This window comes from Phocoena sinus, chromosome 20 (genome assembly GCF_008692025.1).
Source record: "Phocoena sinus isolate mPhoSin1 chromosome 20, mPhoSin1.pri, whole genome shotgun sequence".
NCBI lineage: Eukaryota > Metazoa > Chordata > Mammalia > Artiodactyla > Phocoenidae > Phocoena > Phocoena sinus.
Genome location: NC_045782.1, coordinates 50,858,662 through 50,874,277, shown reverse-complemented (window position 1 = coordinate 50,874,277; position 15,616 = coordinate 50,858,662). Strand labels below are relative to the sequence as shown.

General features: G+C 58.2%; 1 protein-coding gene across 1 annotated transcript; it reads right to left on the bottom strand.

Annotated features, from left to right (window-relative positions):
• Positions 1-5,717: 5,717 nt before the first annotated feature.
• On the bottom strand, positions 5,718-15,413 carry CYGB (cytoglobin). The gene is given in 5 exon segments (XM_032616820.1): positions 5,718-7,019; positions 9,353-9,516; positions 9,811-10,042; positions 14,935-14,962; positions 14,965-15,413. Coding segments are annotated over 5 exon segments (807 nt in total). The 5' UTR covers positions 15,314-15,413; the 3' UTR covers positions 5,718-6,985.
• Positions 15,414-15,616: the final 203 nt, after the last annotated feature.

The window sequence follows — 15,616 nt, the reverse complement described above, 5'->3', positions numbered from 1 at the left end:
CCTGTGCTCTGCAACAAGAGAAGCCACTGCAATGAGAAGCCCGTGCACCGCGACAAAGAGTAGCCCCCACTCACCACAACTAGAGGAAGCCTGTGTGCAGCAATGAAGACCTGACGCAGCCAAAAATTAAAAGAAAAAAAGGGGGGACTTCCCTGGCGGTCCAGTGAACTTCGTGCTTTCACTGCTGAGGGCGCTGGTTCAATCCCCAGTCGTGGAACTAAGATCCCACAAGCCGAGGGGGCAAGGCCAAAAACAAACAAAAAAATTGCATTAAAATATGATTTCTCTTGATTCTTGGGGGTTTGGGGTGCCCCTGTAAGTTTTGCCCCTGAGGCGAGTGCCTCACTCATCTCATCCTAGGCCAGCTCTGGCAGGCGAGGTCCACGCCTTCATGGCAGGCTGTGCTAATGAGGGAAGTGGACAGTCCAAAAGTGCAATATCAGGTCATGATCAGGGCCATAGGAAACCTAGACCAGAGCAAAGAGAGAGGGATGAGACAGGGCTGTTGTGTTGGAGAGGTGGTCAGGGAAGGCTCCTCTAAGGAGGTGATGTTTGAGCAGAGACCTAAGTGAAGGGAGGGACAGAGCCATGGGATGATGTAGGGAAAAGCATTCTGGCACAGGGAACAGCAGATGCAAAGGCCCTGGGGCAGGAATGTGCACGTGCCTCTCAGGAACAGCAGGGAGGCAAGTGAGGCTGGAGCACAGAGAGGAAACTGAGGCTGGAGAGATGGGCCCTGGGCTAAATCGTGCCACCCAGTGGGCCAGGCCAGGACTCTGCATTCTGTTTGAGTGTGACTGTGGGAAACTGTGGAGGGTTTTGATGGGGTGGGGAGAGGGCTGACACAATCTTATTCACATGGAAAAGCATCCTCTGGGTGCTGAGTGGAGAAGAGGATGCAGGGGGCAGGAGTGGAAGGTGCAGTCTGTAGAGAAGGACTTGCGGTTGCCTGGGAGGAGATGGTGGGCTCCTTCCCTGGGTCATTTCAAACAGGGGACCAGCCAGAATCCCTGGGAACATGTCTAGCACGCATGCCACCATGGAGTCAGCTGTCATTGTTGTTACTGTGTGACCCTGACGTAAACCATTATTTGGGTAAAAGCTCCAGGAGGCTCCATGTAAGCAAAGAGATCTTGCTGAAACAAACACGTGCCATACGATCCCAACTTAATAAAAAACGCAGTACATGTATGCCAGGTGTGATGTGCCAGGTGTGATGTATGCCAGGTGTGATGTATGCCAGGTGTGATGTGCCAGGTGTGATGTATGCCAGGTGTGATGTACCAGGTGTGATGTGCCAGGTGTGATGTATGCCAGCGTAGGGAAGAGACTGCAAGGATTTACACCAAAACGGTAACAGTGGTTGCCTCTGCTTGGAGGGATCACAGGTGATTTTTCTTCCCTTCTTTGTTTTCCTTTTGTCCCCAAATTCTCTGTAGTGATCATATATTGCTTTTGGAATCATGCAGAAACCCCGTGAATGCTATTTTTATTGTTTTGTTTTGTTTTGTTTTTTTGCGGTACGTGGGCCTCTCACTGTTGTGGCCTCTCCCATTGCGGAGCACAGGTTCCGGACGCGCAGGCTCAGTGGCCATGGCTCACTAGCCGCTCTGCGGCATGTGGGATCTTCCCGGACCAGGGCACGAACCCGTGTCCCCTGCATCGGCAGGAGAATGACCAACAGTTCAGATGAGGGAAGTGTATCAGTGCCAGGTTGTGGGCCCCCCCGCCCCATGGCTGAGGAGCTCGGACCGTCTTTGTGAGGTCATCGGAGCCACTGGACACTCTTGAGGAGGAACAGGGCCCCTTTTGTCCCCAGCAGACTGAGCCGGTGGCCGTGTGAGGATGGACTGGAGAGGGCAGGGAGGCTACAGTGGGGGTTAGGCCTGAAACAAGAGGGCAACAAAAGAAAAGGACAATGGTCAGAGGTGGCGGCTGATTGCTCTGGGTTGGGGGTTTCATGTGCGACAGAGAGGATCTAAGACCAAGAAACTGAAGCTGACAGGGAGTCGTCTGGGGATGGAGTCTCTCTGTCCTTTGCCGGGAAATACTGCAATTGGCTCTTGGTGCTAGTACTGTAGCAGTAGCCACGTTCCCTACCACATGGCCATTGCTGATTGGACCACAGGTGGGCACCTCACCCAGGGCAGCCAGTGGCTTCTACAGTGGCCTCAAATGAGAGCTTTGTCCACAAACACTCACCCAGAAAAGTGGGGTCAAACAGCATCTCTCTGCTGGGGAGTTTGAGAGCTGATTCCTCAGTGGGAAGCCGTGGAAGGCTGAGAGGCTGGGTCCAGAGGATTGGAGCCCCAGGGACTGTGCACACTGCGGTGGGGATGCTCAGGACCACACTGAGAGCCAGGAGATTATGGGGCCTGGAGCTGTCCTCTTGCAGGCGACCACCCAGTTCCCAGGCCCCTGGGCAGCTGTGCTGGGGTCCCTCCTTCTAGTGAGGCCAGGCCATGTGGTTTTTCCTGACTCCCGGAGGCCTGACTCCCTTCCTTCAGCATGTCTGTCCTTCACCATACAGCACCCCTCACTTTGATTTTCCTTTTTTTTTTTTTTGGCCGGCGCTGCGCAGCTTGTGGGATCTTAGTTCCCCAACCAAGGATCGAACCCAGGCCCTTGGCAGTGAAAGCATGGAATCCTAACCACTGGACCACCAGGGAATTCCCCAGCCCCCTCTCACATTGGGAGCCTGAGTGGACCTCTGTTTCCTGTCACAAAAACCTTCTGACCCAGTGTCTCCAAACCTAAGGGACTGCCAAAGTCCAAACTCTTACCCTGGCGTGGCAATTCTTTTATCAAAGGTATCAGCTGAGCCACTCTGAAACCTACTGCTGTGGGAAGTGTGGAGAGGGTGCTTTTTGAGGTCAAGGATGAGTGTTTTTCAGCTGTGGTGCTTTTTGAGGTCAAGGATGAGTGTTTTTCAGCTGTGGTATCTCGAAAGGATATTCTAGGAAAGCTCTGGGAATACGGTGAGATGAATGAGGCACTTGCCTGGGGCACAAAATTTAAGGGGGGGGGCAGTAAACAAAGGAAATAATATTTTAAAAAATCTTTACTGGGAAGTCCCTGGTGGTCCAGTGGTTTGGACTCTGCGCTTGCACTGCCCAGGACACGAGTTCGATCCCTGGTCAGGAAACTAAGATCCTGTAAGCCCAAAAAACAAAAGAAAGCCTGACTGTTAAAGAAAAAAAAAAAGATCTTTATTAAAACAAAAATATCCATGATGAACAAAAAATTCAAAATTTTAAACAAAGACAGGCCGTTGTTTCTTTTAATGACCCCACGTACGTGGCTCTTGTGTCCCCAACTGGGTTTATAAGTGTTGACATAGGTGAGCTAACAGCTTGGGAGATGTGGGGTTTTATGTAAAGTCTTTTTAAAAATGGAGCATTTATTAACTTTTTCCGCTTGGGTCAAAACACGGGAGGATATTTTCAGAAGTATACATGGGGTGCACATTTTTTTCTTTTTGCCTCAGGCCCCGTTAGGGCACTACCTCCTTTAAAGCGAGAGAGGAAGTTGGGCCCCAGAGGAAGGAAAATGGGAAGGTAACTTCGCCAGCCGATCAGGCAGCGGCTTCCCGGGTGATGTTCCTGTCGTGGCCAGCAGGGGTCGCTGTGGGGCTGCGCGGCCAGGACGGCTTGGCCGGGAAGGTGCCTCACGGCCTTTGCACCCCCGTTCCTGACACCCCTTCGCTCACCGCCCGTGCACGCCAAGGGGAGCTGACACAGTTGCTCAGCGCTTCGGCGACAAGGTTATCCCTGAGCATAGAGCACAAAACAAAACTCCAGTCGCTGCTCCTGTACCCTGTAGCCCCCCTGCCCACAGCCTGCAGCCCACCAGGACACACGGGCCCTGCCCAGCATCACCTCTGTTTGGACCTAACCTGCCCCCCTACTCAAGCAGCATCCCTTGCTCAAGTGTAGGCTGAATCGCTAGTTGCCAGTGTCCTCTCTTTGGGGGTTGGGCAGTGGAGAGAACCATTCTCAGGGGCCACATTCCAGAATGATTCCAGCTCTGAGGCCCCTTCACCACCTTCAAGCCAACTGAAGTGAACTGGGGAGGGGTTTTTCTTCCTAAAGACTACCCCCCACCTTCGACCACAGATGCCCCTTTTCCTCTTACTCCCCTCGGCCCCACTGTCCCCACACCCCTCTGGCTCCGGCTCAGCCTGAGCCCGCCAGGGGCCATGAACTGGAAGTCTCTTTCAAGAGTCATTGCTCATCTTGGCCAGCAACCCACCCTCCGCCCTCCATCTGCTGCTTCCGGTGGCCTGACCGTCACTCTGTCCTGAGCATTGTCATGTCCCCAGCACGGTGGCGTGCATCCTCCGTCTTGCTCCTGGTACCTGCCTCGCCAGACAGGCCTCACGTTCACTCCTGTTTTAAATTAGAGGTGACCGTGGCTCAGAAAGTGTGAGTGACTTGCCTAAGGTCACACAGCATGGGGAGACAGCCCAGAGCCCGGGGCTCTCTCTTGCAGCGCCGCCTCCCTGGAAAGGCCTTGCCTCGCTCTGTCCTCTCCACACTGCGTGCCCGTGTCAGTGCACACAGCTCACTCTTGGCCCCAGGTACTGGTTTGGCTTTCTAAGAGTGGTATTTATTTAGTCTCTGGATTGCTGTCCAGCACCTCTGCTGTGCCAGGCCCAGGCGATGAAGGCCTGGATTCAACAAGTTCACGGCCTGGGAGACAAGACCTTTCTTGTGTGTCAGCTGAATCTTCCCAGGCAGCCCGGAGCCCTCCCAAGGGACAGAGGCTGCTTCCTGCTTCTCCTGCAGCCCACCGGGGGTGGTGACCTCCTGGTCCCTCCTCGGGGAGTCGATGCTGCTGACTGTTGCCTCCATCATGAGTGAGGGCTGGGCAGGCCTGGCCCGAGGCTGTGGGGTGGGAGAGAGGAGGGGCTGGGAGCAGAGAGCTCAGGGAAGGTATTGGGGACCTAAGGCTAGTAAGGACACACTTCCTCTTTCTCAAACGCCCAGGGGCTGCCCCACCACTCGTACCTGGAGCATAAGGCCGGGCCTCAGCTCTTGGTGTGGGATGCCCAGCTCAGGTCCAGAAGGTGAAGGTCCTATCCTTGGCTTGCTTGGCTCACTGAACTAGCAGGGCCCTCCTTTCTGAACATCTCTCCCTTGAGTTCTCTCTCTCTTCTCTCCCCCACGTGAGGGAGGATATTTCCAGAACAAAAGAGGAAAATTCCCCGGACTTTTTTTTTTTTTTTTTTTTTTTTTGCGATACGCGGGCCTCTCACCGCTGCGGCCTCTCCCGTTGCAGAGCACAGGCTCCGGACGCGCAGGCCCAGCGGCCATGGCTCACGGGCTCAGCGGCTCCGCAGCACGCGGAATCCTCCCGGACCGGGGCACGAACCCGCGTTCCCTGCATCAGCAGGCGGACTCTCAACCACTGCGCCACCAGGGAAGCCCCCCCGGACTTTTTAAAACAAGCACAGACTCTCTTCCCCCTCCCACCTCTAGAGCCCAGCTTCCGTTCTGCAGCTCTGTGCTCCTGAGTGAACAAGCCGGGGCCCCCCACCACCGTCCTGAGCCCCAATCAGAAGGGCCCGCGACCAGCCAAGGCTGAGACACAGGTGAGGGGGACCCTTGGGCTGGGGGGTCGCCTTTCAAGAAAAAGGCCCGAGTCGAGACTTGAACTAAGGAGGGGAGACAGAGGCGAGGGGCAGGTGGCAGGAGAAGACCAAACGAGCGTGCCCAGACACAGGAACGAGTCTGTTTAATGACATGGCTGGGTCTGGTTACAAACATCAGAAACTACAAAAGGAGGACAAGCAGTTACACGGATGGCTGCGCGAAGACGGGACAGGACGACACGGGCACAGTAGCCACAGCAGAAAACATCCTTGAGGACAATACACGTGACCAAGGGGCACACATTGGGGGGGTCCCCAGCAACGCTGACCTAGATGGATGGAGAGGGCTGACTGCAAGCCAGCAGCCAGGAGAGGCAGGGGAGGGAAGGCCCTCAGCCCTCAGAGCCCCAGGAAGAGATGGAGGCATCCACTGCCCCACTGACAGCAGCCTGGATCCCCCTCCCGCCAGGGCCGTCTGTCTTAGTGGCAAAGGCAGATGGAGCTGCCATCCGAGGTTTCTGGACCATGGCCCCTCCCCCACTGCAGTCGTCCTGTCCAGAGCTTCTGGCCCCCTTGCCCATTTAGGGGCAAGTCAGGGACCTACCTCCTTTTGTGGGGGGCAGAGGTAGGGAACGCCAAATCCTTTCTGCCCGAAGTGGAAAGCAGGAATGTGGGGAGCTGGTCAGAGAGAATGGGCTGGGCTTTGCTGGCAAGCTGGGTCACCCCAACCCTGCCCACGCAGGCCTGGGTCCTCTCCGTGCTGATGTGGGACCCCGTCATCTCTGCCGGAACACTCTGTTCTCTGCCCAGAAGCTGCCAGGACCCCTCGGTGGGCAGAACCGAGGCTTCACTCGTGCCTCTGGGCCTTACTGATACACATTATAGATATGTATGTGTATGTATATATATATATAGATTTATATATAGATTGTATATAGAATATATCTGTATATACGGTAGACGTGTGTGCGTGGTATTCTAGATAAGTGATGTGGAGACCTGTGTGTGGCCAGGCAGATAGAAACAGGGCTGGTTTGCTCCTCCAGTGACTCACAGGCCTGCCCCTGATTCCCGCCGGCCGCTCAGCTAGGTCTCTAACAGTGAGTAGAAAAGCTAAGAAGGGTGTGCCCGGCTCTCCAAGGAGGAAAGGTCCCCCACCCCACAGGCCACCCTCTGCGCCGCTGAGCTGGGGTCAGCAACCAGGCAGCTGATGCAACCTTCCGGCGGCTCCAGGGGGACTGTGGCCGAGGACGAGGCAGCCTCTTTCCAGGAAGACGAGTCAGGGATTCCTCCAGCTTCCTTGGCACCCAGAGATGCAGGGTCAAGGAGCGTCTTCAGAACTCGGCCTTTTCCTCAAGGTGCTGCCAGGGAGCGGGGAGGAGAGAGGGGGTCCTATGGCCCCGAAGAGGGCTGCGTGGCCGGTGGGCTGTGGACAAGATAGGAGATGTAGGTAACAGGTTACTAGGGCCTCGGAGTGGGACCAGGGAACCTGGGGAGAGGGCAGAGGAATCAGAGGCTGCAAGGCCGAACGGTAGCAGCCCAGAGACCCACGCGGGGCCCGTGAAAGAAGCCCACTAGACCCAGCTTCTAGGCCCTTTTCCGCCAAGACCTCGGCCAGCCCATCTGAACCTCAGATCTTTTTCTCTAAAATGTGAATCATGTCTGTGGTACCCACCTCCGTGGGATCTGAGCGACCGAACTGCCTGAAAGTGTTCCACAAACTGCGAACAATGAGCTCTCTTCCTCTTAATTCTGAGACATGCGCACTCCCTGGTTGGCCTGTGGTGCCCCCTTGGGCCACCCATGGGCATTCTCTGCACACGCATCCCCTTTGCACTCACCACCCCCAAACTCCGCCACCTCCTTACCACACACACACACACACACACACACAGAGTGCGAGCACACCCTGAAGCAGAGACAGTTCAATAAACAGTGGCGTCTGGCTCGCTCTTACGTCTCTGAGAAGCGAGGCTGGATGGAGGCCTTCTAGAACTCTGCCCTGTAACTCTCTCTCGCCCTCCGAACCCATATGGACCCTGGCAGTAGTGGGGTCTGCAGGCCCGGGCCCAGGGAGACACGCCCTCTTCGGGGGGGGTCACACCTGTGTTCCCAGGAGACCAGAGGTGGCACCAGAGTATGCAAAGGGATGAGGGGACAATTCCCTCAGCTGGGGTAACCCAAATGTGGGGTGCTCAGGCCCTGGAAGGCGCAGGGCCCCGGCCAGTCCCCACGGTGGCCCATCTCCATTCAGTGCACAAGGAACAGAAAGGGGGAGGCATGAGATTTCAGCGGTTTCCTAATGCTTGGGGTTTGGCGAGATTTAAGTCCCAGGGGTCCAGCTACGGCAAGAGAGGGGAGGGGACAGGGCTTCGTGTCGGGAAATGCTGTCCATGTGTTTCTGATTCACTGGGGCTTGCACAGGCCAGCTCTCTCTCTTCCGTCCCTCCAGGCCCCTATAAAAAAGCCCTTTTCTCTGGAAGCAGGAAGTCTTGTCCCCTGGCTGTAAACAACCTCATCTTTGGCGGCAGGGCCTGCCTGGGGAGAGGCGTGGGAGGGCAAGCCCCCTCCCCCCCACTGACCCCTCCCCTGGCCTCCGGCTGCTTCCGGGCTGCCGGCTCTGCCAGCTCCTCCTCCGGCAGGTAAAAATCGCCTGCCTGCTTCCGTTCACTCTGAGGTCTGGGGCGGCCCGGGCCCAGCTGTGAACATCTGGAGTCGCTGCCTGGCCGTTGCTAGCAGCCCCCGAGGGCTCCGCGCTCTCAGGGTGGCGAAGGGAGCGGCAGCAAGCGGGGGCCAGTATGGTCAGAGGCAGGAAGGCCGGGAGGCCGGGCCTCTGCAGGCTGCCCTCGGGGGACCTACTCCGCGGAGCTGCGCGGGGATGCCTGTGTGCAGGAGGTCCGGCCGGCTCCGCGGACCAGCTCGGAGCTCGGGGAGGGGACGCCGCCTTTTCCCTGGGAAACTGCTGGGAATGTTTCTCTCCAACGCGTGTCCCGAGCTGCTGGCTGACCCCTGCTTCCCATTCCCGCCTCCGCTCCTCTTCCCCCTCCCTACTCCAGCCCCGCCTCCGCCCCTCCATTGAGCTCCCAGAGCCCCAGCCCCTTGGGGGCCCAGGGAGGCCGGAGTGTTCCCAGCCGCCAAGTCTGGGGGCCAGCCTCCCCTCAGGAGTCACCAGGCCAGCCACCCTCCTGGAGCCCGTTCCCCCGGGGCCCTCACCCCAGAACTGGGAACCCGGCCTCCAGGGTCAGCCCAGAAGTAAAACCCCCTGCTGGTGTGCGTGGGAGGGACACCCACTCAGGCCCCGGGTGGGCTCCGGCACGTGCGTCCGTCCTCGTGATTCTCCTGGCTCCAGCCTTGCTGCGGCCAAGGCGGGAGGGAGTGCGGTCAGCATTAGATGCAAAACAGCCCCATGTGATTGGTACCAGGGAGGAAGTGGCCAGAGCTGGCCTGGGCTGCCTCTGGGCCTGATGCGCAGCCTTCCCACCAGGAACCTTTGGAGCCTCTCTGCCCGGGGCAGCCTCGGTCTTGGGGTGCCCTGAGTGTCCACTGGCTCTAGGGAAAGAGAAGGCTCTGCCCGCGGAGAATCTGTTTGGGGTCCTCGGCGTGAGCGGGCCTTTTCCTATCATGCCTGATCTTTAATGTGTCAGACCCCAGGTCCCCCCTCCTGGAACTGTTCCTGCCCCGGGGGTCAGTCCCTGGGTGCTAGGAGAGGTGGGAGGCCAGGGGACGGGGGAGGATGCGGCAGGGAGGCTGCCTCCTCACGTGGTGGCGTTGGGGACCTGCTGTACCCAGCCCACTTCCTTGTAGGCAGCGGTCACGTGGCTGTAGATGAGGCCGCGAAGCTTGGCCCAGGCTCTCTGCGTCTCGGGTGGGAAGTCATTGGCAAATTCCTCGGCAATCACCTCCAGGATGACCCCAGAGAGGATCTGGGTACAAAGGAAGGAAGGGGGAGTAAATGCCTGGGCATCCTGCCCTCTGCAGCCCCCAGAATCCCTTCTACCCTGTGTTTGGCCAAGGGGATTGTTCATGAAACAAGAACCTGGCAGCTTTGGGAACCAGACACCCTCAAGACACAGCCCCCATCCTGCTGCCCCTCCCGGGAACAGCCATGCCAGGGGAAGAGGCTGGGTGGCCCAGTGGCCCGCAGGCTGTCATTGGTTATGCGGCTCTGGGGTGGAACAAGGTGGGTGGTGGGTGGCAGCACCCATCTGGTGACATACCTTGAAGTACACAGGCTCCACCTTGTGCTTGAGGGCGTGGGCTTTGCCCACGAGGGCAAGCACAGAGGACACCTTCTCGGGGTCGTGCAGATTCTCCACCACGGTGTTGAGGGCCCCCATGACCCGGCAGGCGTGCTTCCGCAGCTGCGGGCTCCGCTCCATTTCCAGGGGCTCCTCCATATGCTTGAACTGGCTGAAGTACTGCTTGGCCGACGGGAAGTTCACAAAGAACCTGGCAGGAGGAAGCAGGTGGGTGCTGAGCAGGGGGTGGCCTCAGGCCCCACCCTGAAGTGTCCAGATGATGATGGTGGGGGGGCGGTACGGAGGTGCGAGAGGCTGAACCCACCCTCACCCCACCATGTGTAGCAGTTCCTCAAACACACACCCTTCCTCTGGACGACCTGGCTTACATGCAGACCCCTCCCCAGTCCCGGCCATTTCTATCTGCCAGATCTGCAGCTTCCTCTCCCAAGGAAGCGAGCTTCCTTGCTTTTTGCCTTCTTTCCAAACTCCACACACCCTTCGAGGCCTGCTCCAGTCGCAGCTGAGAGGGTAAGAGCCTGCTTTCTGGAATCCCCAGCCGGTGTGCCCTTGGGTAAGTTAACTTTTCTGCAGTCAAATGCTCTATCCCTGAGCTATACCCCCAAGTTAACTTTTCTGAGCCTCAGTTTCCTCATCTATGAAATGGGCATCACTGTTCCTATCTTGGTTGTGAGTCGTTGTGGTTGTTGGGAGGACGAAATGAGAAACAGCATGTGGAGCCCTGGACAGTGTGGACACAGGGGGCTCAGTAAATGCCACCCTTTCTTATGAAGTCAGAGCTCTCTTCCTAAACAAAGGAAGGCCCGAGTGGCTTAGCTGACTTAGCTCAGGTCATGGAAGGGAAGAAATGAGACTCAGTCCTCCTCCCAGCCCAGTCCCTTCCCTATTCACTACCCTGCTTCCCTCCTCAGCCTGCATAGTCATCGGTTGATCTAATTAAAGATATGGATTGATGTCACCAGTCTGGTAAGTCCTTCACGTCTGTCTGTACATCTTACCTCTCCAAACAGCCTGTGCACTTCTTGGGGTCAGACCCCAGGGCTTTCTAACCCTTCCCTCTCCAGTTTATCTGAAATTGTCTAATCCCCCCCCACCCCGCCTAATATCACATTCACTGGGTCGCTCTCATGCTTGAAAACATTCCATGGCTCCCCACTGTCTACCGGACAAAGTCAAAACTCCTTAACCTCAGATTCCAGGCTTCTTAGAAACTGTCCCACACCCGCTTCTCCAGCATGGGGTCCACATTCTTCCCTACGCTCCAGCCCAACAGCTTCACTTACATGGGTTAAAGATTCCTCGGCATGCTGGGCCCTTTCCACATGGTGGACCCACCCCCCCTTCCCCCATGTCATCTGGGCCTCTCCCTGAGCGCCCGGCCTGGCCCCGGGCGACCGCTTTCCCTCCAAGGCCATTAGTGTGTTCCCTGCCACCTTTCACGGCTTCTTCCTTGTGTGTCCGTCTGGGTCCTGCAACCCCAGGGCAGAGCCCGGGTCTCATGCACACTCTGACCCATCACTTTGGCCCAGAGCCCTGCACTTTGCCGGATGGTGGTGATGACATCTGTGATCCCTCACCCAGCTGGGGCGCGAGGTATGTGGCCAGACTCAATCAGAACTTACATAACTGAAGCCTCAGAAAATGGATGGAATGTCCTGGACCTGTTTTCTCAGGTTGTTTCACACTTTTGGAGTGTCCCCTTTGTGATTAGCGAGAGCTGGTAATTTGCCAAAACAGCCCTTGGGGCCTGGGGTCGGGTCTCAGATCTGAGAGCTGGAACAGATGCAGGGAGAGCATCTGGCCCCGGCCACCCTTTCAGGCTAGGAGGAGGGCCCCTCTCGGGGCCAAGTGTGACCTCGGGCAAAATCGCTTCACAGCCTCCTGTCTGCAAAAGTGTGAGAGAAGTCCATGCACCCCTGCTTGCTACTTCACAGCTATACTGGTGAGGACAAATGACGTGATGGGTCTGAAAATACATTGGATTTCTCTGGAGAAGCGTCGTAATGAAGGACAGATACGAAAAACCCAGTCTGGATTTAAATGAGGATCTCTGACTTCAGAGGTTTTACATTGCAACAAAAATACTAATTTCTGTTTGGCTGGTGAGTAACAATATGCGGAGCATCTCCACTTGTTGCCACGACAAAGTGGGTATTACGTCCACTTTGCTGATGACAAAATAACAGGGACTATTTATTGAGCACTTACTATACGATCTCATTAATTCTTGCGATATCCTCCCGAGGTTGGCACTGTTTTTATTCCCACGTTCTGGATTAGGAATTGATGCCCACAGCTGCATCAGTGGGCCAAGCGGAGTGGGTGGCAGGACCAGGAAGGAGCCGGGGCGGCCCCGGCTATGATGGCTTCCCCAGACCGCCTCAGAGGCTGCTCTGCCGGGGATGGTAGCCTGGGACCCGGTGGGTCTCCCGTTATGGCCCTAAGGATGGTCCCAATGAGCCCTTCTTCTGGGCCAGGGGAGTCAAGGGGCCTTGCGCTCTGCTCCTTCATCCTGGCGTTTCTCTGCGCCCCCCGCCACCCCCCCACCCCCGTGTTTACTCCTGACCCTCCCAGTTCCGGCCTGCGCTGCTGGGAGAAGCCTCAGCAGCCAGCTTGGGGAGTTTCTCAGCTTCCAGAGGCATCTGGGCTTCCAGGAGAGCCTGAAATAGGCTTGTCTGAGCGTGAGGGGGAAGGCGGCAGAGTTACAACCGGGAGAGGAGCCTTCCTAGAGCATGGATGCTCCCTCTTGGTCTCCTCCCGGCAGGGAGAGGAGGCATGGGGTCTGGGCAGCCCCTCTGGCACCATCCTTGAGGCTGCTACCTCCTCACAGGGGGAGTGTGTTGTGGGTGTGGGAGTGGGGAGGGAGGAGGTGAGAGTGCCTGGTCAGAGGGCGACTGTCTCGGGCTCTGTCCCGCCTGTCCTTGTTGATGGGGCGTAAGGACAAGAGGGGTCTGTGACAAAACTGAGGGGCACAGGATCTGGGGAGGGGCCTTATCTGAGAAGCTTATCAGTGGAGTGCCCCTAACACCCCCTACTGGGGCGGACATCAGGAGGAGAAAAAGGAAAGGGAGGCTGGTGGGACTTGGGGCTGGGCGAGGGGGTGCTGGGCCAGCTTCTCTTCTGAGCTGAGCTGGGCTGGGCTGGGCTGGGCTGGGCTCCCGGCAGCCCAGGTGGGGTCAGGCGAAGTGTGCCTGGGGTTATCAGCAGCCCAGATCTAACTGCTATCTCAGGCTTTCTCAGGTTAACTGCGGGGCCGGGCCTCCCTCTGAGCCCTGAGCACTAGGCGACCACCTCCCCAGCCCAGACCCAGTGCCCATTGAGGAACGAGTTCCCCTCTGGGGAACTAGAGGGGCACAGAGAGAGGATAAAACCCTTGCCAAGAGCTCAGACTCTCCAGAAACACCTCAGGGTTCAGTTCCTTCCTCGGCACCCCCCATTCCTGGGGAGGGGGTGGGACCCTAGGCGCTGGATCTTGGACACATCCCTTACATGTCCTCACTGGCAAACGGCAGGGCGTCGGGACAAAAAAATCTCCAAGGTCCCTTTGGACTTTGCCTCATTTCCCCTGGTGACCCATGTGCACACCTGGGTGCATTCTGGGGCCTGGGGGGCCCGCACGTGCCGACAACACAGCTGAGAGCAGCCCTCCGGGGACCAGTCTGGCGCATCTGTGACTCCACTGTCCACCGTGTGCTTGTGTGGGTGCTCGCACGTGCAGAGCTGCACCTCCCAATGTCTGATGGCTTCGGGAATCTGAAATCCCCTCTTAGCTTCCCCACCACCCCGGCTGTTTCTGGGTCTGGGAGCTGCCCAAATAGCTGTCCCTTCCTCAGGAATCCTCCTGGAACTCCTCAAGAGTGCTTCTTGCTCTTTTTTCTCCAAAATCTGTTTCTAAGTTGGAATCAGGGCACATCGATATGGAGCTGAGTAGGTCCCAGGCTTGGGGGAGGCACAAGGGAGAGAGTTGGGGATGAGAAAGAGAAGCCAGAGACGGGGCCAGGACTGGGAGACAGGCATGCACTTCAACTGTCCTTTTCCACAGGACAGGTCTCACCCCATCTGCAAACAATCAGACTTTCCAGATCTGCCCTAGATTTGACAGCTTGCCTCTGCCAAGGACAGAGGGTTAAGGGGCCTCCCTGCCTGCGCCCCCAGGGACCAGCATGTGTGGGAAGAGAGCACCGACCTGTAGCTGTAGTCAATGACTAGCCTGTGTGGCTTGGGGACCATTAACTATATGGGAATGGTGTGTATGTGCACTGGTGTGTAGGTGTGTGAATAACAGTGTCACTCTGTGTGTGTGGGCGTCCCTCGGGGGCATGTGGTGCCTGAATGACCCCTGAGCCCAAGACACATGACCCTTTCTCCCCAGATCGGGGTTTCAGGGTGGGGCCCTGTCTCCTGAAGCTTCTCCCTTCCCCTCCACCAAACTCGGCAGGGACTGTTCCTAGGGGACTGTTTGCTTCTCCACTCACCTGCACCTCACCTGGGAGCTCCCTGCTGGCCTGGCCCCAGGGGCAGGAAGGGGCCAGCTGGGAAAACCGGACCTCCAGGGTCTACTCCTTCTGACCTCTATTCTTTCGCCCTTTGCTCTGTTCTTCCAAGTCTCTGAATACAGAAAGGGGCTGAGCTGGAGAAAGGGGTTTTGCTCCTTTGTCCTCCTTCTGGCTGGTCCTCAGTTTTCCTGTCTCTAGATGGGAGCCCCCAAAAGCCCCCATTGGAAAGGCTGGTAAAATGTGTGTCCATAACAGCTCGGTTGCGTGGCTGGGGTCGCTGGTGAGGAAGGCATGGCTGGCTGAGCCAGGAGTTCTGAGGCCCGGGAAAGGAGGGAGATGGAGGTGCTCTCCTTCTGCGTCTGGCTCCTAGTTCCTGGTGAGCACCTCGCCCAGAGAGAGCTAGGAAGGGCTCGGCCAGGGCTTCGTCCACCCCAAGGCGCCCCACGCTGCCCGCACCCCGACCGGCCCGGCCCCAATCGCAGCTGGGGAGGTGGCGCCCGAGCTCGGACCCGGGCCGAGCCCGCCTCTGCCCGGAGCCGCTGCCGCCGTCCCTCCCCCGGGCCCGGCCGGGCCGGGGCGACACTACCGCACCAGGATGGCCACCCCCACGTCTCGCATTTGGCATAGAGCCGGGCCCACGTCGCCTGCACCGCCTTCCTCTCCGCCTCGGACAGCTCCTCGCTCCGCTCCCTGCGCTCTATCTCCATCTCGCCCGGCACTTTCTCCATGAGCAGCTCCCAGCGCAGCCCAGCTACGCTCGGCGGCGGCGGGGCGCGGGAGCCGGGGCCGGCTGCGTGTGCCGCTGGCGGGCGAGTGGTAGAGCGCGCCGGAGGGAGGGAGCGTGTCTGTGCGCGCCGTGTGTGTGTGTGTGTGTGTGTATGTGTGCGTGCGTGTGTGTAGGGTATATGTGCAGGGGGCGGGGGACCGCGAGCGGGGGGCGGGGATGTGGTCTGCTGGAAAAACATGAAAAAAAAAAAGATCCGCTCCAAACCCCCAACCCCTTGTCCGTGAGCCAGTTCCGGCAAGGTGAAGGCTGGGCGGGGGTGCCCGCCCTCCAGGCCACCGCGGAGTTTGACTGCCGGGCGGGGCGTAGGTGGGGCGGCTGTACTGGGGGGGTCCCGGGAGGAGGGGCGGGCAGTCACGGGGCGCCGGGCCGCACGGGAGTGCGCCGCGGCGCGTGCAGGTCTGGGGGCACCGGGTCGCGGCTCACGCGCTGGGCGAGGCCGGGGCGTCTGCGCGTGTGCCCCCTTCCCGCGGCGGGGAACTGA